Below are 24,271 nucleotides of genomic sequence, written 5' to 3' on the forward strand. Positions count from 1 at the left end.
ATAATCACGGAAATGCTCGCTGCTCACAAAGTAACACGAGTGCAGCGATGCTCGGGCGAGTACAGAGTATGCTCGCTCATCACTAGTGTTGAGCGATACCGTCCGATACTTGAAAGTATCGGTATCGGATAGTATCGGCCGATACCCGAAAAGTATCGGATATCGCCGATACCGATACCCGATACCAATACAAGTCAATGGGACACCAAGTATCGGAAGATATCCTGATGGTTCCCAGGGTCTGAAGGAGAGGAAACTCTCCTTCAGGCCCTGGGATTCATATTAATGTGTAAAATAAAGAATTAAAATAAAAAATATTGATATAATTACCTCTCCGGAGGCCCCTGGACATCACCGCTGGTAACCGGCAGCCTTCTTTGCTTAAAATGAGCGCGTTTAGGGCCTGAGAATGACGTCGCGGCTTGTGATTGGTCGCGTGGCGGTCACCTGAGCGACACGTAACCAATCAGAAGCCGCGACGTCATTCTCAGGCCCTAAACGCGCTCATTTGAAGCAAAGAAGGCTGCCGGTTACCAGCGGTGATGTCCAGGGGCCTCCGGAGAGGTAATTATATCAATATTTTTTATTTTAATTCTTTATTTTACACATTAATATGGATCCGATACCGATTCCCGATACCACAAAAGTATCGGAACTCGGTATCGGAATTCTGATACCGCAAGTATCGGCCGATACCCGATACTTGCGGTATCGGAATGCTCAACACTACTCATCACTAATTAGAGCTGATACTATGAAGCTAAAGTGACTAACAGACTTTCTGTCTCCTCCATAAAGGGGCACTTTACTGTGTTTGTCAGAACTGTCCGAGGATTATTAGATGATAGTTTCCCCCCAATTAGAAGGGACACCTGTGGATATTGGGGTCTTTACCTGCTACAGTTCTGCTGTGGACCCTCCACCCGCAGAGCCGCAAACAACATAGAGAATAATGGAGCCTCCAGCACCGACCTCCACCCGCAGAGCCGCACTCCACATAGAGAATAATGGAGCCTCCAGCACCGACCTCCACCCGCAGAGCCGCACTCCACAGAGAGAATAATGGAGCCTCCAGCACCGACCTCCACCCGCAGAGCCGCACTCCACAGAGAATAATGGAGCCTCCAGCAGCGACCTCCACCCGCAGAGCCACACTCCACATAGAGAATAATGGAGCCTCCAGCACCGACCTCCACCCGCAGAGCCACACTCCACATAGAGAATAATGGAGCCTCCAGCACCGACCTCCACCCGCAGAGCCGCACTCCACAGAGAATAATGGAGCCTCCAGCACCGACCTCCACCCGCAGAGCCGCACTCCACAGAGAATAATGGAGCCTCTGACACCGACCTCCACCCGCAGAGCCGCACTCCACATAGAGAATAATGGAGCCTCCAGCACCGACCTCCACCCGCAAAGCCGCACTCCACATAGAGAATAATGGAGCCTCCAGCACCGACCTCCACCCGCAGAGCCGCACTCCACAGCGAGAATAATGGAGCCTCCAGCACCAACCTCCACCCGCAGAGCCACACTCCACATAGAGAATAATGGAGCCTCCAGCACCGACCTCCACTCGCAGAGCCGCACTCCACAGCGAGAATAATGGAGCCTCCAGCACCGACCTCCACCCGCAGAGCCGCACTCCACAGAGAATAATGGAGCCTCCAGCAGCGACCTCCACCCGCAGAGCCGCACACCACATAGAGAATAATGGAGCCTCCAGCACCGACCTCCACCCGCAGAGCCACACTCCACATAGAGAATAATGGAGCCTCCAGCACCGACCTCCACCCGCAGAGCCACACTCCACATAGAGAATAATAGAGCCTCCAGCACCGACCTCCACCCGCAGAGCCGCACTCCACATAGAGAATAATGGAGCCTCCAGCACCGACCTCCACCCGCAGAGCCGCACTCCACATAGAGAATAATGGAACCTCCAGCACCGACCTCCACCCGCAAAGCCGCACTCCACATAGAGAATAATGGAGCCTCCAGCACCGACCTCCACCCGCAGAGCCGCACTCCACAGCGAGAATAATGGAGCCTCCAGCACCAACCTCCACCCGCAGAGCCACACTCCACATAGAGAATAATGGAGCCTCCAGCACCGACCTCCACTCGCAGAGCCGCACTCCACAGCGAGAATAATGGAGCCTCCAGCACCGACCTCCACCCGCAGAGCCACACTCCACATTGAGAATAATGGAGCCTCCAGCACCGACCTCCACTCGCAGAGCCGCACTCCACAGCGAGAATAATGGAGCCTCCAGCACCGACCTCCACCCGCAGAGCCACACTCCACATAGAGAATAATGGAGCCTCCAGCACCGACCTCCACCCGCAGAGCCACACTCCACATAGAGAATAATGGAGCCTCCAGCACCGACCTCCACTCGCAGAGCCGCACTCCACATAGAGAATAATGGAGCCTCCAGCACCGACCTCCACCCGCAGAGCCGCACTCCACATAGGGAATAATGGGGCCTCCAGCACCGACCTCCACCCGCAGAGCCGCACTCCACATAGGGAATAATGGAACCTCCAGCACCGACCTCCACCCGGAGAGCCGCACTCCACAGAGAGAATAATGGAGCCTCCAGCACCGACCTCCACCCGCAGAGCCACACTCCACATAGAGAATAATGGGGCCTCCAGCATCTACCTCCACCCGCAGAGCCGCACTCCACATAGGGAATAATGGAGCCTCCAGCACCTACCTCCACCCGCAGAGCCGCACTCCACATAGAGAATAATGGAGCCTCCAGCACCGACCTCCACCCGCAGAGCCGCACTCCACATACAGAATAATGGAGCCTCCAGCACCGACCTCCACCCGCAGAGCCACACTCCACATAGAGAATAATGGAGCCTCCAGCACCGACCTCCACCCGCAGAGCCGCACTCCACAGAGAGAATAATGGAGCCTCCAGCACCGACCTCCACCCGCAGAGCCACACTTCACATAGAGAATAATGGAGCCTCCAGCACCAACCTCCACCCGCAGAGCCGCACTCCACATAGAGAATAATGGAGCCTCCAGCACCGACCTCCACCCGCAGAGCCGCACTCCACATAGAGAATAATGGAGCCTCCAGCACCGACCTCCACCCGCAGAGCCGCACTCCACAGAGAGAACAATGGAGCCTCCAGCACTGACCTCCACCCGCGGAGCCGCACTCCACATAGGGAATAATGGAGCCTCCAGCACCGACCTCCACCCACAGAGCCACCCTCCACAGAGAATAATGGAGCCTCCAGCACCGACCTCCACCCGCAGAGCCGCCCTCCACATAGAGAATAATGGAGCCTCCAGCACCGACCTCCATATAGAGAATAATGGAGCCTCCAGCACCGACCTCCACCTACAGAGCCGCACTCCACATAGAGAATAATGGAGCCTCCAGCACCGACCTCCACCCACAGAGCCGCACTCCACATAGAGAATAATGGAGCCTCCAGCACCGACCTCCACCTGCAGAGCCGCACTCCACAGCGAGAATAATGGAGCCTCCAGCACCGACCTCCACCCGCAGAGCCGCACTCCACAGAGAGAACAATGGAGCCTCCAGCACTGACCTCCACCCGCGGAGCCGCACTCCACATAGGGAATAATGGAGCCTCCAGCACCGACCTCCACCCGCAGAGCCACCCTCCACAGAGAATAATGGAGCCTCCAGCACCGACCTCCACCCGCAGAGCCGCACTCCACATAGAGAATAATGGAGCCTCCAGCACCGACCTCCATATAGAGAATAATGGAGCCTCCAGCACCGACCTCCACCCGCAGAGCCGCACTCCACAGAGAGAATAATGGAACCTCCAGCACCGACCTCCACCCGCAGAGCCGCACTCCACAGAGAATAATGGAGCCTCCAGCACCGACGTCCACCTGCAGAGCCGCACTCCACATAGAGAATAATGGAGCCTCCAGCACCGACCTCCACCCGCAGAGCCGCACTCCACAGAGAGAACAATGGAGCCTCCAGCACTGACCTCCACCCGAATAGCCGCACTCCACATAGAGAATAATGGAGCCTCCAGCACCGACCTCCATCCACAGAGCCGCACTCCACATAGAGAATAATGGAGCCTCCAGCACCGACCTCCACCCGCAGAGCCGCACTCCACATAGAGAATAATGGAGCCTCCAGCACCGACCTCCATATAGAGAATAATGGAGCCTCCAGCACTGACCTCCACCCACAGAGCCGCACTCCACATAGAGAATAATGGAGCCTCCAGCACCAACCTCCACCTGCAGAGCCGCACACAACATAGAGAATAATGGAGCCTCCAGCACCGACCTCCACCCGCAGAGCCGCACTCCACAGCGAGAATAATGGAGCCTCCAGCACCAACCTCCACCCGCAGAGCCACACTCCACATAGAGAATAATGGGGCCTCCAGCATCTACCTCCACCCGCAGAGCCGCACTCCACATAGAGAATAATGGAGCCTCCAGCACCGACCTCCACCCGCAGAGCCGCACTCCACAGAGAGAATAATGGAGCCTCCAGCACCGACCTCCACCCGCAGAGCCGCACTCCACATAGAGAATAATGGAGCCTCCAGCACCGACCTCCACCCGCAGAGCCGCACTCCACAGAGAGAACAATGGAGCCTCCAGCACTGACCTCCACCCGCGGAGCCGCACTCCACATAGGGAATAATGGAGCCTCCAGCACCGACCTCCACCCGCAGAGCCACCCTCCACAGAGAATAATGGAGCCTCCAGCACCGACCTCCACCCACAGAGCCGCACTCCACATAGAGAATAATGGAGCCTCCAGCACCGACCTCCATATAGAGAATAATGGAGCCTCCAGCACCGACCTCCACCCACAGAGCCGCACTCCACATAGAGAATAATGGAGCCTCAAGCACCGACCTCCACCCGCACAACCGCACTCCACAGAGAGAATAATGGAGCCTCCAGCACCGACCTCCACCCGCAGAGCCGCACTCCACAGAGAATAATGGAGCCTCCAGCACCGACCTCCACCCGCAGAGCCACCCTACACAGAGAATAATGGAGCCTCCAGCACCGACCTCCACCCGCAGAGCCGCACTCCACATAGAGAATAATGGAGCCTCCAGCACCGACCTCCACCCGCAGAGCCGCACGCCACATAGAGAATAATGGAGCCTCCAGCACCGACCTCCACCCGCAGAGCCGCACTCCACATAGAGAATAATGGAGCCTCTAGCACCGACCTCCACCCGCAGAGCCGCACTCCACATATATGGATGTTCTGTGCACACAGGACCTGTGATGAAGATACAGTAGGGGAGGAGTCAGGGTCACATGATCAGGGACCTCAGTGTATGCATGACATAGGGTATACGTGAGTTCCGTGACCTGGAAAAAATTCCCCCAATCCTCTTAAACAGGCCCTCTTTCATACATAATAACCTAAAGAATAAACTTCTATCATACGTAAATCAACAGACTGAGACATATGTTGGATTTAATTGGCCACAGCAGCCATTTTATTAAAATAAATGATAACAGAACTTTTATGACAACCCAGAATAGGAGGGGCGGTCCTCGAAGCCCCAAAGTTATAAACCTCAGCATCCCAAATTCCATAATATTCAGCTCAGGATAAGTCTTACCCCCAGCCATAAAGCACCAGCTCAGGGATAGATAACAACCAATCCTGGTCCTCTGAACCCACCCCCATGCCAGGGGCCCATAAATCCACCTCACGCGGGATAACCGAACCGCGCCTTGTTAAATTCTCTCATGGGGGGTCCAGGACCTCTCAAGATCCCCCCCCCCCATTGTACCACCACTTACCATTTCCACCGACGTCGAGGACCTCCACCCCCGCCAAACTGCCGTGACAATACCTTAACAGTATACACAGACCAAAAAAAAAAACAAGTCCATTTAGGTACCTCTTAAAACAATGCTCAAAAAACCCTCGCGGGCCAAATTCACCCCCTTTACCCTAGCCAAAAAGGGAGGGCGGGCGGGCGGGAGATTCCTCACTTGTCACGCAGGCACCTAAAATGGATTCCTGCGTGAGGAGCGTGCCCCCTTTTATGTGCCCCCTCTCCACAGTCCCTTAGTCCCACCTCCTCACATTCAAAAATTGCCATTAACCCTCCCCTCATATCCTGATTAACCCTTACCTCACTACCTCATCTGAACTGCTCCAGCTCCCTAGGTCCCACGTAACCCCATCTAGGCGGCCTCCCCTTAAGTGCCGTGGGCCCCCCGGTACGGCCTTTCTGGACTCTGCTGTGCTGGTTGTCATGGTGCTGGATGAGGGGAAGTTTCTGTGTGAGGTCAGGAGGGATTTACAGTGTGGATGTAGCAGAGCCGTGTGTATGCGAGGTGCAGGTACGGACTGGGGATGAAATTCAGCCGTGGCATTTGAAATCACACAGGCCCTTGTTGTCCCCGTCCTCAAGCACTAGATGGGATATATTACTAATATTACCCTGGATAGAGGAAAGGAAGATTTAGTACAAGACCAATATTTCTAATGATACCCATGGCATGCTGGTGTAAGTGATGGAGTCAGCGACTTTCTGCTCCATCACAACTCTTAACAGTATGGGTGTCTTGAGAACACCAATTCTGTTAACAAGGTTGCACACAAGGCAGCCCACAACTAGACAGGCCCTTCTGGCATTTGCCAGAATTGCCAGTCCGCCCCTGGCGAGGTGTACGGAGTGGAGCCACACGTATACAGAGCGGAGCCATACATGGTGTACGATGTGTGGGATGATGGCGGTACTGTGGAAACATTATACAGTATGTAGGGATATGGTGGTATTATGAGGTGATCTGTGTATGTTACCAGGTATGTTATGGGGTGTATACACTATACACTATCTGTGGGGGATGTTACACTGCACAGTTATGTCAATAAACGATTGGTCCTCATTAGTGATGAGCGAGTATACTCGTTACTCGAAATTTCTCGAGCATTCTCGGGGGTCCTCCGAGTATTTTTTAGTGCTCGGAGAATTAGTTTTCATTGCCGAAGCTGAATGATTTACATCTGTTAGCCATCCTGAGTACATGTGGGGATTCCCTAGCATCCAGGCAACCCCCACATTTACTAATGCTGGCTAATAGCTGTAAATCAAGCAGCTGAATCAAGAAAACTTAAATCTCCGAACACTAACAAATACTCGGAGACCACCCGAGCGTGCTTGGGAAATCTCGAGTAATGAGTATACTCGCTCATCACTAGCCTCATCAAATACGGTGACACAAAACTAATATGTAAATCTAAAGTGTCTCATCTGGAAGGGTCTTATCCCACAAAGACCGGTGACCACAGTGACAACATGAAGAGAATATCTGCACATAAAGAACATAACAGACACTGATAATGGATGATAAAATCAGGAGCTTCTAGTGTGAGAGACACAAGGACATTGTACCCAGCGCATGTGAGTAACGACATCCTGCACCACAATAGAGTCTCCCTACTTACAGAATACAGTGCTAGAAATGGAGACAAGGAAGGCGAGATGCAAATATAGAAGACATAGAAGCAGCCGCCGAGCTCTGAAAATGGTGGAGGCCCAGAAAGCAGGAGAAGGATATAAGAAGATAACAAAGCGTTTTCAAGTTGCCCTTTCCTCAGTTCGAAATGTAACTAAGAAATAGCAGTTACCAGGAACAGTGGAGGTCAAGATAAGGTCTGGAAGACCAAGAAATATATTTCTAATATTAATGCGCTAGTAATGGGGAATCTCCACATACCTTCACTTGCAGAGCTGCACACCACCTATATGGCTGCCGTGTGGACATAGGACCTCTGATGAGGTCACAGGAGGGGAGGAGTCAGGGGTCACATGATCAGGGGCCTCGGTGTACGCATTACTCTACTGTGCTGGTTAGGCCTCTTTCACGCTTCCGTCGGTCGTCCTGAGTCAGAGTGCGGTGAACCGACGTATCGATGGACGTTGTAAAAATAGTCGAATAGTCGGATTCGAATATGCTTCCAGGCGTGCTCAGATGTAAAAACTGCGTCCGTCACTGGATTCTGGCGTTTCACAGTGTCCATAGGCTCCCATTCTGTGGAACAACGTATGCCGCAGGAGGCGTCGGGGCACATTTTTCCACTGCAGACAAAAAAAGTTTCATGGAACGTTTTTTTCAAAAGACGGGCCGTCAAATTCTGCAGGATCCAGTGCACGACGGATCAAACGTGTGGCCATACGTCGCTAATACAAGTCTATGGGAAAATGCAGGATCCCACAATTTTTTTGCAGGATCCTGAATTTTCAAAAATCGACGTATTTCGATGGAAGCTGAAAGACGAAAGTGTGAAAGAGGCCTTATGTTAATGAGCTGAAGTTTATGTGTGGGGTCAGGAGGGGTTTACAGTGTGGATGCAGCTGAGCCGTGTGTGTATGAGGTGTACGGAGTAGAGCCGTGTGTGTATGAGGTGTACGGAGTAGAGCCGTGTGTGTATGAGGTGTACGGAGTAGAGCCGTGTGTGTATGGGATATATGGAGCGAAGCTGCCTGTGTATGGTGTGGAGCTGCGTCTGTACGGGGTGTACAGTGCTGAGCCGTGCGTGTACAGTATATACGAAGCAGAGTTGTTTGTGTACGGACAGAAGCCATGTTTGTACGGAGTGCAGCCGTGTGTGTACGACATGTACTGAGCAGAGCTGTGTGTGTACGACGTGTGCGGAGCTGAGCTGTGTGTGTACGAAGCGGAGCATTGTTCCATCATGTTTTGATTCATTTAATAAGTAATTTTTCTATAAAATAATGATTGGATTCATCTGAATATTACATGCATTGTTCTCCAGTATTTCCTCTCTATTAATCCTATCGGTGTATTATCGTCTTGTGTCTTTTTTCTTCTTCCTAATATTATTCTGTGTTCCGCAGCTGCAAGAGAGAATGGCGAAAGTAATGACTATCATGAAGGAGAATCTTCTCCAGGCACAGGCAAGGCTGAGGCAGTTTCAGCCCGGGAACCCCATGCTAGTGCTTATCCGTACGGTGGAGAGCAAGTTGCTAGCTAAGAGGCAAGGCCCATGCGAGGTTGTGGAAAACTGGGTGAAGTTAATTGCAAGGTCCACAGCCGCGTTGAAGGAAGTCGCACCAAGTCTATCATGTGGACTTGCTAAAACCTTGGTGAGACTGAGAATCGCTGGACGCCCCTTGCCTTGGAGCCAGTCCCAAAGCCACAGTGGACGATGTCACTGTTGCGGAGACTCCAACGCCCACCCAGAGGCAACAGTGTCGGGAGCTGCTGCAGCAGAACTATGACCTGTTCTCGGAGCTGTCAGGGCATACTAAGATAGTAGATCATGACGTGTTGACAGAACCGCATGTCTGAGTGAACCTCAAGCCCTATAGAATTCCAGAAGGACGTCAGGAGGTGATTTCAAATGAGGTGAAGAGGCTGCTAGATCTCGGGGTGAGAGAGGAGTTGAAAACTGGATAATCGAGTCCAATCGTCCTTGTGCCAAAGCCTGATAAATGGCGGTTCTGCAACAACTACCGCAAGCTGAATGAAGTCTAAAGATTTGATGCATACCCAATGCCTTATGTGGACAAGCTCATTGAGAGACTTCGTCCCGCAAGGTACATTACAACCCTAGACGAAGGGCTATTGGTAAATCCTCATGTCTCATATTGTCAAGGAGAAGATGGCCTTCTCGACACCTGATCGGTGTTTTCAATACACCAGAATGCCCTTCGGTCTGCAGGGGGCCCTGGTAACCTTCCAGAGGGCGATGAATTGGATCCTGACTCTGCATAAGTATGCTGCAGCATACCTCAAATGACATTGAGGTCTTTAGCTCTTACTGTCATCTGCCAAAAGTACAGACGGTTCTGGATGCTTTAAGAAATGCGGGGTTCACCATAATTCCGAAAAAATATGCCAAGTACCTAGGCTATGTCATCGGGAGGGGCGAAATTATGCTACAATTAAACAAGATCAAGGCAATTCAAGAGTGGCCGCAACCGCTTTCCAAGAAGCGAGGGCTTTTCTTGGAATTGTGGAGTACTATCGGCTATTCATTCCGAGTTTCGGTATAACAGCCACGCCATTGATAGATCTTCTTAAAGGCAGCTGTTAGAAAAAAATAACACTTTCTTACTTTTTTAAGTAAGAGCACGGTAAGGATAGAAAGGAAAGCAATATTGAATTGTGTGGATAAAACAAATCTTGTTTAATGTTCATTCAAAAAAATTGATTACAAAAATAAAGAAAAGTTCATAGCGCACAAAAATAAGTATTAGGTTATAGAAGAGAAAACAAGCATTCATTGGTTCTTACATATAGGGTCCTGAGGCATAATGTGGTCTGGGTTGGAGATTCTGTTAAGAAATCTGTCTGAACAGGAATTAGGTCGGTTTATGTACTATTTTGACCCATTGACTTACATTGGTTTCTATTTTTCCTGTCTCATAACCACCTTTGGTGATTTGCTGCTATATTCATAGTCTCTACCATATTAGAAGAACACTAGTAACTTATGGAATATGCTTATTAGTTATTTGTACATTACCTCATTTTGAAATACTTAAAGGGAACAGGTCACCCGCCCCAGGATTTTTTTAACTAAAAGAGCCACCTTGTGCAGCACTAACGCTGTATTCTATCAAGGTGGCTCTTTTAGTTGGGGGTTGTATATCTAAGAAGAGGCAATTGTGTGGACTGAGACAAATATTATTTTGCTGACACCTGGGGTATGAGGATATAAATTCCCGGTTTCCTATAAGGGAATGGAGAAACAGTCCAGTATAGGATTTCTGGGGTTTAATGAAGCAATACCGGGAGTAATAAACCATTGTTCCATATGTGGATGGATTTCTTGAGTGCGTTCCATTAATATAATCTTCCCTTTCCAAGCATAGCGTGATATTTATCCTGGGTTATAGTTCTGTTATCATTGGGGGAGAATTGTCTATCCAATATAATGCCAAAAACTTTCTGGCTAGAATAATATTCTTGAGCTATTGCCATATGGGAGTCTGGGTCTACGTCCTCTCCCAGGAGTCCTAGGATACAGATTTTAGGTTCCAACTGAAGTTGGATCCCAATTACAGATAGTACAAGAGCGATCCCCCCTTCCAGTAGTCGCCAATATTCTCACATCCCCACATCATATGCATCAGGTGGGCGTCATTGTGACCACATCTAGTGCATGTGTCATCCGTTCATGCTCCAATATTAAATAAAATACTTGGGGATCTATATTCCCTATGCATGAGGAATTTGGGACATTCTTTGTGACTCCGACATGTAAAGTTTACGTGTCAAATACAGCATTTTCCCCCATTGCTCCTCAGATAAGGGACCCACATCCTCCTCCCATTTTGTCTTAACTATCAAACATAGGTCCAGTAACTGCCTATAAATAAGGAATATTAGACCTTTTGTATCCACGGCTGTAGAAATGGTATCTATTGTGAGATATCTATAAATCAGTATGGCGTTTATTCTAGATAGTGTACCATACACATGACTTATTTACAGATACTGATAAAACACCCTATACGGAAGGTTTAAATCGGCCTTTATTTGTTCAAAGCTCTTGAATAATCCATTCCTCAAGATTTGTGATACACCTGAGAGACACCTGTAAAAAAAGGCTCGAGTTACCTGCCATGCGGGTAGTGTCCTACCAACAAGGGGGACAGAGAGAAAGTGAGGACCTTGTGTGAGGCCCAAGGCTGTAAGGGACTAGAACACGGAGCAGAGAGGAAGGCGTCCAACCCCACCTGACTAGGGGGATTCCTGAATCGCTTCCAAGCCGGCCGGACCATACCAGTACCAGTGATCCGTTACCCTGGACTGTAGCTGCCTTACACCAGTAAAGAGGTAAAGAGACTGCACCTTGTGTCCTCTAGTTCTTTCTACACCATCTACCATATGTCCCTACTACACCGGGAACCCTGAGGACCCCAGCTTCACCTGTGGGAAGCCATACCATCCTTGCTGCAGTGCCATCACTCCCCAGAGGACCCCTTTAGGCAGCGTCGGTCAACTCTGACCGAATACCACAGGTGGCGTCACAAACATTTCTTATTCTATAAACCCCTTTAAAGTCCTTTCCTTTAATTTGGACATCCAGGGTCACGGACCGGGTCGCTGCCACCGTGACCACCCCTTTAACGACGACCGGACCCGGTACCGAGTAAACCCTAGGCCCTGGGGGCGCTTCAGAACCATGGAATATATAGTGAGTAATGTAATACAGCCTGATATTACAGTAATATAATGTGAACTCAACTTATATGTCTTTCTAAGATCTCATATGAACTGAGACATTCTATATAGTGGGTGAGAGGGGATATAAAACTCTATAAAGCTATATTTAATTCTATTCTTAAAGAAACAACCAAACATCTGCAAACTGTCTCTCTCATCACATAAGACAAGTTTCATTTCAGGAGTTCATATGATTGACAGGTTCCTTTCCCATCTGTGTTTATCACATCAAGTTCCTGATCCACTGAAAGTCTTCTGCAACGTGCTAGAGAGCTTTGTGGCAACGGTGGAGCAGGTGGCCAGTCAGATATATGGATTCTGGGAATGTCCAGGGCATCATAGAATGGGCTCATTTACATTGAAAAATCGTGTGACAGATGTTTATTGGACTCTCAGAATCTGAGCCATGATTGTCTAGTGTACGGTACATCCTATCGATCTCTATCTCCTTATCAATAGAATCACCAAGGATATTATTGAATAATGTGACCAGTGGTTGCATAATCGCTTGTATATTGATGCTTTCAGGTATAACCCTTTATCCAGATGTTATTATGATTTTCTTTGTCATCAACCATATTCTACAGACGGTTTATTTGCTAGCTGTGAAGATCCAGTGTTTGTTCATGAGCATTTTTATGGTCCAAAACTTGTACATCATCCTCTAATCTCTGTACTTTGTCAGTAAGCTGTGACAGGTGTGGCATAGCGACTGGTCATGTGATTAATGGGCGGTATGTATCGCAGAGGTGGGTGGCCCTGTGATGGAAGCCTGGGTATGTTTTGCTCAAGCAGATCTACTGCTGAGGGATTTGTTTACATTGGGAAGGCTTCTAGGTGATTGGACAGATGGGTGGGTTCAGTCACCTACAAACCCACCCTAAGAGGCGTGTTTGATTACCTAAGATGGTTTTGTGTTGAAGGACCTGTGGTGATGTCACACTCACCTGACTGGCCATGTGACAGGTATCTGGGTGTGGTTACACTTATGTAAAGAGGTGTGTGTAGCCCATGTAGTGAGAGTGTTTGGAACTCTGTCAGGGCGGACAAACTTCCATGTGTCCTGAACAACACACAGAGACCATCTTTAGGCTGGAGAGCTTACCTGCTGGACATGGCACAGCCTGAATGCTTACAGGTCTGAGAGAGAGCGGAGCTCTACTATGGACACTGAGGACTTTTTCGTCTGATGTAAGACTGTTTACCCTTGTGTTGCTGACTTAAATGGTTTATGGAGTGAATAAACCTACATGAACGCTGAAGAGAATGTGCCTCCTATGCATCCGAGCGAGTACAACCCCTACACAGGCTAGAAGTGAGGGAACGTATTTAAGTTTTGTATGTGGTCTCCGGCCTTTGTATATATTGCTCTATGTTTTGTTTAATAGAGATAGATGCAATATGGTATACAAATCGATTATGGCATTCCCCATATCAGAAACCCCTGTGGCTTGGAAGGAGAGAAAGTAAATTTCCCTGTGAAGCAAACATTGCTTAGTATGTGGGCTTCGGTGAGAACACAAGGAGAGTTGCGCTATTTTCTTGTCAAACCGATATTAAGAAAGGAGAAATTGCTGGACTTACAGGCTTGAGCTGTCTTGCATTGTGAGGGTTAATAGTGCTTCTCTTTCCAAGCAGAGGTAGTAATGGCACCGAAGTGGGACGATGAGCCCTTCGATAAGAAATGCGGGAATGCGAATCGCGACACCAATGGATCAGCACCGGCATGGAAGGAAAGTATGAGTGTTTTTATTGTAAAGAGACCAAACATAAGAAATGAGAAGGTACAACTTTCTGTTAAAAAAAACAACATTCTGAAGATGAAAAAGGCTTCTCCCCTATGTGACTTCTCTGAAGTTTATAAAGAGTTAATTTCCATGTAAAATATTTCCCGCATTAAGAACATGAAAAAATATTTCCTTTGTAACTTTGCCTACAATTGAACTGAATGTTTTGGAAAAGGGTCTTTCATTTTGCCCCACAATTTTACCTGACTGGTTTGAACTTGAGACCGATTTATTTGCTTTTTTTAGGAGGTGTTGCTTAACATCTTTTTTTGCAGATAAAAAACAAGATGCAATGAGTCCGGTTGATGTTGGGAATATTGATGTTTTTTCTCTACAGGGCGTTGGTCTATATAGTAAAAGTGAGTTCCAGCCATCTACTAAAACCCATGTAGTTGAGGCATTTATCCAGTTGGTTGAAAAAGAATTTGAGACACTAAGAAGGGCACACAGAAATCGTGGTCAACATAACCTTACCATAGATGAGAAGAGAGTTCTAGACAATCTCTCTGATAACACATGCATTACAATCAAGGCCGCCGATAAAAGTGGGGCGGTGGTTGTGATGGATACTGTAAAATATAAAGCAGAGATAGTACGCCAATTGGCCGACACTGATGTCTACTGTAAATTGACAGGGGACCCTACGCTGCGTTTCCAGAGAGAATTACAGCTTATAGTCAATGAGGCCTTGACTGATGGCCTGATTGACTCTAAGCTGTGTGAATATTTGATTACTAATTGTCCTGTTAGGCCTGGTGGCACTACATTGATGATTGTAGTTTGGGAGGGGCAACTTAGTGAACTCTTGGATTTTCACCATGAGTTAAATAACATTTTTCCAGAACTCAGCTTCACAATTACACATTTTCAGGAACAGGTACAATTCTTAGATACACTGGTGTACAAGGTTAGGTCCTCTTTGAAAACTGATTTATATGTGAAGAGCACAGATAGGAACAGCTTATTACAATTTAATAGCCATCATCCGAGGAATATGGTTGAGTCGTTACCTTGGAGCCAGATGCTTAGAGTGAGAAAAATAGTCACTGATTATTGACTCCAGATTAGATGAGATGAGCCATAAATTTTTGAAAATGGAATTAGAAAACATGTGGAGAGGGTGAAGGCGACATCGAGAGCTGTTGTAAGGGAAAAGAAAATCAGGGTTAGAGATAAGCGGATCCCCTTTGTGTCCACCTTTAGTACAGCCAGTGGGCATGTGAAGAATATGATTTTGAAACATTGGCATATCTTACATCAGGGTTTACCTGACATTGAAGAATTTACCCTGCCACCGATTTTGTCCTACAAAAGAGGACATAATTTACATGATAAATTAGTCAAATCTGGCATTGGTCCTACGGTGGTTAGTTTACAGAGGACTTTGGGTCCCACGAAATTTGGAAATTTTCCCTGTTTAGGATGTGCGTGTTGTGGGAATATGATAAAGGGAGATTTTTTCAATCATCCTCGCACAGGCCAGAGGTTTTCCATCAGGGAGAGGTACACTTGTACCTTAAGTTTTGTTATTTATCTTATTGTCTGTCCTTGTGGACTTACATATGTGGGGGAGACCACCATGGAAATAAAGGCACGCATCAGCAAACACAAAAGTACCATTAGAACTAAGATGGTGGAATTACCGATACCTAAACATTTCATTGAGAGTGGACACACAGTTAGTCAGCTACGTTTTAGGATGATTGATGACGTGCCTCCTCTTCGTAGGGGTGGTGACAGGGTTAAATTATTAAAAAAGAAAGAACTTAGATGGATATCGAAGTTGGGCTCTCGCCAGCCGGAGGGTTAAATGTTGATTACAATCTTCTGTTATGTGTATCTTGATCTATCTTTATATGGTTCGTGCGGCTCGCATTCGTATAGATATGTTTTTAAGTGGTGATTGGTTATATGTTTTGTTTTTTTCCCTGTGATGACCTCTATGGGTTATGTGAACTGGTATATAATGAATTGGCTTATATTGCCTGATATGCTTTTTTGTCCCCGCTCCCTTGGAGTTGATGGGTTTTCTATTAAATTTGGGGTATTCCCACTTATGGGTATTGATTACATAGCCATGGATATGGCGGTATATTAGATAAGACGGTTTATTTATATATTTAAACCTTTCTCCATGTAGTTATTTCCCATCAAGATGGGTTTGAGCTATTTTTAGTCTTTAACATGGGATTGGTTGTTATCTGTGGGAGCCGCTTTTATTATGTATAGTTGGGGGACCTTAATGTCTGTATATACCTTTCCGTAAGCTCTTATGTTTGTGGACATGCGCGCTTTGCGTTTGGGAGCTGTGCTGGTGGATCTGTAGTACACGGGCTCTGGTCTGCCTGGATGTGGGGTGGCGTCTAGCAGCCGGTGGGCGTGTCTTTCGGCTTTCCATGGCGGCGCTGCATGTTTTTTCATGTGATGCGTCGCTGTGGAGCCGGCGGACATGCGCACTAGGTTTGGGACTCTTTCCCTATGCGGTGTGCCAGGTGAGCCTTGGATGTCACGGATGGCCGGTCATGTGACTAACTTGGGGGCGGTTCGACAGATGTAGGTATGGAGCCTAGATTGGCTCTATTATATGGGGCGGGTAATGTATTAGCGCCGGTGGGCATGCCTTTCGGCTGTCCGTGGCGGCGCTGCATGTTTCCTCATGTTATGTGTTGCTATGGAGCCGGCGGGCATGCATACTAGGTTTGGGACTCTCACCTTAAGCGGTGAGCCTCTGATGTCACGGATAGCAGGTAATATGATCAGCCTGGGAGGCGGTTCAAGTTAAGCAGGTAAAGAGCCTGGATTAGCACACACAAAATTTCAGCTCACCCTTCTTGAGTAATCTCCATAGGATTTAATCAGTCCGAGCACGGAAAGTGGACTAAGAACACCTAGTGTTCGAAACGCGTTCAGCTGTATCATGGTCGTCCTTCCGTTCATTGGATTTTGCTGATTTTTGACATGCAGTGTTTCCTCTCTTTTTTTAAAATAATTTGGAATAAAAACTTTTGATTTTATACATTTTCCTGAGCTGGATTCCTTTTTCATTCTCATAGAGCCTGGATTGGCTTCACTGCATGGGGCTGGTTATGTATCAGTACCCCAGTTTGGACCTTCATCACAGGCATGGATTGGTAGATTATGAGAGACGTGATACAAGCTCAGTGATAGGCAGCTCGCGTATATAATGGCCCCCATGAGCTTTTTGATAGGCTTAGATGTGACAGGCAATGTTGTTTGTTTACGTTCCAACTTCTTACATGTGTTTACTACTATGATCACGAACAGTATTGTCCACAATGGGGGATTTTAGTAACATTGTAACATGTTTTTAATTATATATGTTTCACTGTGTACACATTTTTCTATTGTTATTATGATCACCAGATGTTATGAATGTAAATTTTGTGGGCGGACCTGTCAGGTGGTAGTTATCCACTTCCTATTTAAGGCCATCATGTTGACTATTATGTATGCTTGATAAAGACCCCCTGAGGTTGAAACGTTGCACCTATGGCACAATAGTGTTTATTGTCTTCACCTGGATTGAATGCTGTCCTTCACTTCAAAACTTTACAGGCTTGAGCTGTCTTGCATTGTGAGGGTTAAGAGTGCTTCTCTTTCCAAGCAGAGGTAGTAATGGCACCGAAGTGGGACGATGAGCCCTTCGATAAGCAATGCGGGAATGCGAATCGCGACACCAATGGATCAGCACCGGCATGGAAGGAAAGTATGAGTGTTTTTATTGTAAAGAGACCAAACACAAGAAATGAGAAGGTACAATTTTCGGTTAAAAAAACAACATTCTGAAGATGAAAAAGGCTTCTCCCCTCTGTGACTTCTCTGAAGTTTATTAAGAGTTAATTTCCATGTAAAATATTTCCCGCGTTAAGAACATGAAAAAAGCTTCTTCCCCGTGTGACTGCTCTGATGGCTAAGAAGAGATGATTTCTTCTCAAAACATTTTCCACATTCTGAACATGAAAAAGGTTTCTCCTCTGTGTGAATTCTATGGTGGCTATCAAGATATACTTTCTTGTTAAAACATTTCCCACATTCTGAACAGGAAAATGGCTTCTCCCCTGTGTGAGTTTTCTGATGTGTGATAAGATTTGGTTTATTGGTAAAACATTTCCCACATTCTGAACAGGAAAATGGCTTCTCCCCTGTGTGAGTTTTCTGATGTGTGATAAGATTTGATTTATTGTTAAAACATTTCCCACATTCTGAACAGGAAAATCGCTTCTCCCCTGTGTGAGTTCTCTGATGTATGATAAGACTTGATGGCTGGGTAAAACATTTTCCACATTCTGAACAGCAAAAAGGCTTCTCCCCTGTGTGAGTTCTCTGATGTGTGATAAAAATTGATTTATGGTTAAAACATTTTCCACATTCTGAACAGGAAAATGGCTTCTCCCCTGAGTGAGTTCTCTGATGTATGATAAGAGTTGATTTCTCTGTAAAACATTTCCCACATTCTGAACAGGAAAATGGCTTCTCCCCTGTGTGAGTTCTCTGATGTGTGATAAGATTTGATTTATTTTTAAAACATTTCCCACATAATGAACAAGGAAATGACTTCTCATTTTTGTGACTTCTCTGGTGTGTAACAAGATGTGATTTCTGGGTAAAACATTTCCCACATTCTGAACAGGAAAAAGGCTTGTCCCCTGTGTGAGTTCTCTGATGTGTGATAAAAACTGATTTATTGTTAAAACATTTTCCACATTCTTAACAGGAAAATGGCTTCTCCCCTGTGTGAGTTCTCTGATGTATGATAAGACTTGATGGCTGGGTAAAACATTTTCCACATTCTGAACAGCAAAAAGGCTTCTCCCCTGTGTGAGTTCTCTGATGTGTGATAAAAATTGATTTATGGTTAAAACATTTTCCACATTCTGAACAGGAAAATGGCTTCTCCCCTGAGTGAGTTCTCTGATGTCTAATAAGAGTTGATTTCTCTGTAAAACATTTTCCACATTCTGAGCATGAAATTGTCTTCTCACTTGTGTGACATCTCTGGTGTGTAACAAGATGTGATTTATGGCTAAAATATTTCCCACACTTGGAACAAGAAAATCTATTATCCACTGTGTGAATGTTTTGATATTTAAGAAAAGACTTTTTGAGGGGAAAATTATTTACATATTCTGAATGTGAAAATGGCTTTGTTGCTTTATCAGTTTGTTTTTTAATGCTTATTTTGTGACTTAGATTTTCCTCAGAGGTCGGTAATGAATCAGAAGACAGGATCTGTTTCAAAGGATCAGATGGTAGATCTTTGCTGTGAAAGGATGATGGTATATCTGGAGTAATGGCATTCACTTCAATTGTATCCTGTGGGATCTCAAGATCATCTGATTTAAAAATTGAAGATGTCAGCTGTCCCTCTGATCTCCTGGTACAGTCATCTGCCAAGAATAAAACCAATTATTATTTTTGAATAAAATCCTTGAAACTTATATTAAAATAATAAATAAAATATTTTTTTAACATTTCTTCTTAAACTATTTGTAAACATGCAAGTTATGTTAAAAAAGTTTAATTATTCACGAAGACAATGACATTTCACAGTCTGATAGAAAACCTCATAGCATGAACCAGTAGAGCGTGGTGTTCGACTGTTTGTTCATTCTGCCTCCCAAAAGTAGGTGAAAATAACAACAATAAATACTTCTACTCATCTCACAAAAAACAAGCCCCACTCTGGTCCATCATCTCCCAGAGGAAAAACAGAAGTTTCCACATTATTAGTGGCTCAAAGGCTCTTGAAAAGCAACATGATTTCCATAAACCAATTCAGCAATATCTGCTCTCCCAAAGTCAAATCTTTCCCTCACTTCTGAGCCTTGCCGTGTGCCCCAACCACATTCAACATCCATGTATTTGGCAATACAATATTGAGAAGAACCCACTTCATTTACGGTGTGTCTCCTTTAGCACAATCTGGGCACTATGTGTAGGGTAATAAAATGGCAAATGTGCCATTTTCACTCTCCAACATCCACTCGGTGCTAATTTCCAGAAAGTGGCTGTGAAGTGTAAAAATAGTCACTACTCCTAAAGATTAATTCCCTTGTGGCTATAATTTCCAAAACTGAGCCACTTTATTGGGTTTTCTACTGCTATGGTTTTCTATGGTTTTCTATTTTGTCATATTAGGACTTCTGAAAATGATGTGTCACATTTTTTACTGGATCTGCTCCTGCAATGTCTGTTTCTGCCACCAGGTGCCACCTTATTCATTCTGCAGGCAGCGCTGGTGATGCAGGAGATATAGCAACCAGAAACTCTGGATGGCACAGGCTCTGTCCTTCCAATAAGATTAGGTTGCCTGGGACCTGTAGTACCATCCAGTCTAGCAGTATGGGATTGCATGGTGTCCAACTGCAGTAATCTGCTTCCTATTCTCTTCATACAGGTATATAGCTCATTCAACTACTGCAAAGATCCTGCATGTCTCCAGTCATTTCTATTCTATGTCAGAAAGCATATCTAATGGTATATAGTTTCTTCTTACTCTGCATTTCCCTTAATGCTGTAAGGTCATGTAACTTTGTCAAAGAGGTTTATGATCCATGTAGGCCTGCAAAGTTGTTTATTTGTCTCTTCATTTATTGTCTCCTGCTGTCTTAACTTGGTTGATTGTTTGCTAACAAGGTAAAATAGTGATAGATCTAAGAGCAAGCATCCTCTATATTCAGACACAGCTTGGGGATGCATTTATGTAGGGGTGGCATTTATCTACATTTATTCAAAGTACATTTTTCAAAGTATCTTGCAGTTATACATGGCAGTTAGAAAGGGCAAGAGACAGGTAAGACATTTAAACAAACCTGTTCCCAGTACATTTGGAATGCAACAAATACCATATGCATTTGTATCATTTATATTCTGGTTGCTGCATTCACACACACCCACCGTGCATGCATTAACTCTTTACACTTCATCCACATCGGCCCCTCAGTCCTCTCCTCTACTATGTATAGCATTCACGCTCTTTTCACATTGCTAAACTGCACAGATCCATTCAGTCCCACCATTCAACAGAAGAGACGCTTTCACAAGTCTCTTAACCATCTGCTCACTCTTTCTATCCTCCTCCTAGTCGCAGGAGATCTCTCCCAACCCTGGCCCCTCATGTTATAGTAAGTCACACACCTCTACTGCTACATTCAGAAACCCCTCAAATCTCATTAACATTCCCTGTGTGTCTTAGGTCTCTTAATTGTGCCCTTTGGAATTCTCACTCAGTGTGTAAAACTCTCCTTCTTCCATGACTTCTTCCTTTCTGATTCTCTTAACCTTCTGGCTCTTACCGAGACCTGGATCCAGCAGTCAGACACCACCGCTGCTGCTGCCCTTTCATATGGTGGACTACACTTTTCTCATACTCCAAGATCGGACAACAGAGCAAGTAGAGGCGTTGGTCTGCTCCTATCACCCAAAAGTACCCTCACCTATCTTCCCTTCTTTTGAGGTCCATGTTGTCAGACTATATACATCCCTTCTCTATGTGAGTAGCGGTTGTGTATCATTCTCTGGGTCCCTCCCATCAGTTCCTGGATCACTTTGGCACCTGGCTTCCATATTTTCTCTCCTGTGACATCCCAACCCTCATCATAGGAAACTTTAACATCCCCATTACTTTTCCCCTCTCCCCATCTGCTACTCACCTTTTACCTCTAACCTCCTAGTTTGGCCTTTCGCAGCTTACTAACTCTCCTACACATGAAGACGGAAACTCCCTTGACTTGTTCTTCTCCCGGCTTTGCTCAGTGTATGATTTTCCAAACTCCCCTCTCCCACTCTCGGACCACAACTTTCTTTCATTCTCGGTTAAGAACTGCTATCCTTCTCAGGTCACCCCCACTTTCCACACTTATAGAAATATACAGGCCATTAACAGCCAAAATCTTATGAAGAACTTGCAGTCATCATTGGCCCCTATCTCCTTCCCCCATGTCCTGACTCTGAACTGAAGCATTATAATGAAACACTGCAAAGTGCCCTGGATGAAACCGCACCTCCTATACATAGAACAACTCAGCACAGATGGCAACAACCCTGGCACGCGCTGCAAAAACGTTTCCTACAGCGGTGCTCCAGGTGCCCCGAACATCTGTGGAGAAAATCCAATCTATCCATTATAAGTTTATGCTTAAAACATACAACACTGCCCTTCACCTCTCCAAACAAACCTATTTCAACACCCTCATCACCTCCCTGTCCAATAACCCTAAACGTCTCCTTGACTCTTTTCACTTCCTACTCAACCCAAGAGTGCAGGCCCCAACCACAGATCTCTGCGCTGACGATCTGGCCAATTAATTCAAAGAAAAAAAATTGACCCTGTCTGACTGGAAATTTTCTCCCAATCCCCTCATACCATGCACTGTCCTCCCTCCCCCACTGCATCTAGCTCACTCTCTGATTTTGAACCAGTCACAGAAGACGTGATCAGGCTCCTTGCATCTTCTCGCCCTATTACTTGCACCAGTAACCCTATTACATCAAATTTCCTCCAGTCCCTTTCCGCAGCTGTCACCACTCACCTATCAAAAATATTCAACTTCTCGCTCTCTCTTTTGGTATCTTTCCCTCCTCATTTAACCCCTTCACCCACGGAGCTTTTTCCGCTTTTTCATTTTCGTTTTTTGCTCCCCTCCTTCCCAGAGCCATAACTTTTTTATTTTTCCGTCAATATGGCCATGTGAGGGCTTATTTTTTGTGGGACGAGATGTACTTTTGAATGATACCATTAGTTTTACCATGCCATGTAACAGAAAACGGGAAAAAAATTCTAAGTGTGATGAAATTGCAAAAAAAGTGCAATCTCACACTTGTTTTTTGTTCGGCTTTTTTGCTAGGTTCACCAAATGCTAAAACTAATCTGCCATTATGATTCTCCAGGTCATTACGAGTTCATAGACACCTAACATGTCTAGGTTATTTTTTATTTAAGTGGTGAAAAAAAATTCCAAAGTTTGCTTAAAAAAAAAAAAAAATTGCGTGATTTTCCGATACCCGTAGCGTCTCCAATTTTCGTGATCTGGGGTCAGGTGAAAGCTTATTTTTTGCATGCCAAGCTGGCGTTTTTAATGATACCATTTTGGTGTAGATACGTTCTTTTGATTGCCCGTTATTGCATTTTCATGCAATGTCGCGGCGACAAAAAAACCGTAATTTTGGCATTTTGATTTTTCTCGCTACGCCATTTAGCGGTCAGGTTAATCCTTTGTTTTTATTGATAGATCGGGCGATTCTGAACGCGGCGATACCAAATATGTGTATGTTTGATTTTTTTTTAATTGTTTTATTTTGATTGGGGCGAAAGGGGGGTGATTTGAACTTTTATATTTTTTTTTATTTTTTTTATATTTTTAATCACTTTTTTTTTTTAAATTTTGGCATGCTTCAATAGCCTCCATAGGAGGCTAGAAGCATGCATAACTCCATTGGCTCTGCTACACAGAGGTGAAGTACAGATCACCTCTATATAGCAGAAATGCAGGGTTGCTTTGAACGCCAACCACAGGGTGGCGCTCAAAGCAATCGGCCATCAACAACCAGGGGATCTGCCAGCTGACGTAGTATTCTGTCAGCTGGCAGAAAGGGGTTAAGCATGCCATCATACATCCATTACTTAAAGGGACACTGTCACCTGAATTTGGAGGGAACAATCTTCAGCCATGGAGGCGGGGTTTTGGGGTTTTTGATTCACCCTTTTTCTTACCCGCTGGCTGCATGCTGGCTGCAATATTGGATTGAAGTTCATTCCCAGTCCTCCGTAGTACATGCCTGCACAAGGTGCAATCTTGCCTTGCGCAGGCATGTACTACGGAGGACAGAGAATGAACTTCAATCCAATATTGCAGCCAGCATGCAGCCAGCGGGTAAGGAAAGGGTGAATCAAAAACCCCAAAACCCCGCCTCCATGGCTGAAGATTGTTCCCTCCAAATCCAGGTGACAGTGTCCCTTTAAAAAACCATCCCTGGACCAAAACTGTGCTGCTAACTATAGACCTGTCTCTAATCTTCCCTTCATCTCTAAACTCCTCAAATGCCTGGTCCACTCCCGCCTTATCCGCTATATCTCAGATAACTCTCTTTTCGACCCTCTTCAATCCAGTTCCCGCTCTTTACACTCTACTGAACCTGCCCTCACTAAAGTATCTAATGATTTACTAACAGCTAAATCTAATAGTCCCTACTCCATGCTAATTCTCCTGGATCTCTCTGTAGCATTCCACATGGTGGATAATCAGC

At 46.0% G+C, this 24,271-nt stretch overlaps 2 protein-coding genes across 2 annotated transcripts in view; both read right to left on the reverse strand.

Annotated features, from left to right (window-relative positions):
- The window catches only part of LOC138663216 (zinc finger protein 182-like), a 66,002-nt gene extending 58,215 nt beyond the window's left edge, over positions 1-7,787 (reverse strand). The window contains exon 1 of the mRNA XM_069749378.1: positions 7,737-7,787. Coding sequence (XP_069605479.1) covers positions 7,737-7,784 — 48 coding nt within the window. The 5' untranslated portion in view covers positions 7,785-7,787. The remainder of the gene's footprint in view (positions 1-7,736) is intronic.
- Positions 7,788-17,721: 9,934 nt separating this feature from the next.
- LOC138663218 (oocyte zinc finger protein XlCOF8.4-like) overlaps positions 17,722-24,271 on the reverse strand; it is a 57,354-nt gene continuing 50,804 nt past the window's right edge. The window contains exon 8 of the mRNA XM_069749380.1: positions 17,722-19,413. Coding sequence (XP_069605481.1) covers positions 18,734-19,413 — 680 coding nt within the window. The 3' untranslated portion in view covers positions 17,722-18,733. The remainder of the gene's footprint in view (positions 19,414-24,271) is intronic.

The sequence above is a fragment of the Ranitomeya imitator genome, chromosome 2, assembly GCF_032444005.1.
Source record: "Ranitomeya imitator isolate aRanImi1 chromosome 2, aRanImi1.pri, whole genome shotgun sequence".
NCBI classification, from domain to species: Eukaryota; Metazoa; Chordata; class Amphibia; order Anura; family Dendrobatidae; genus Ranitomeya; species Ranitomeya imitator.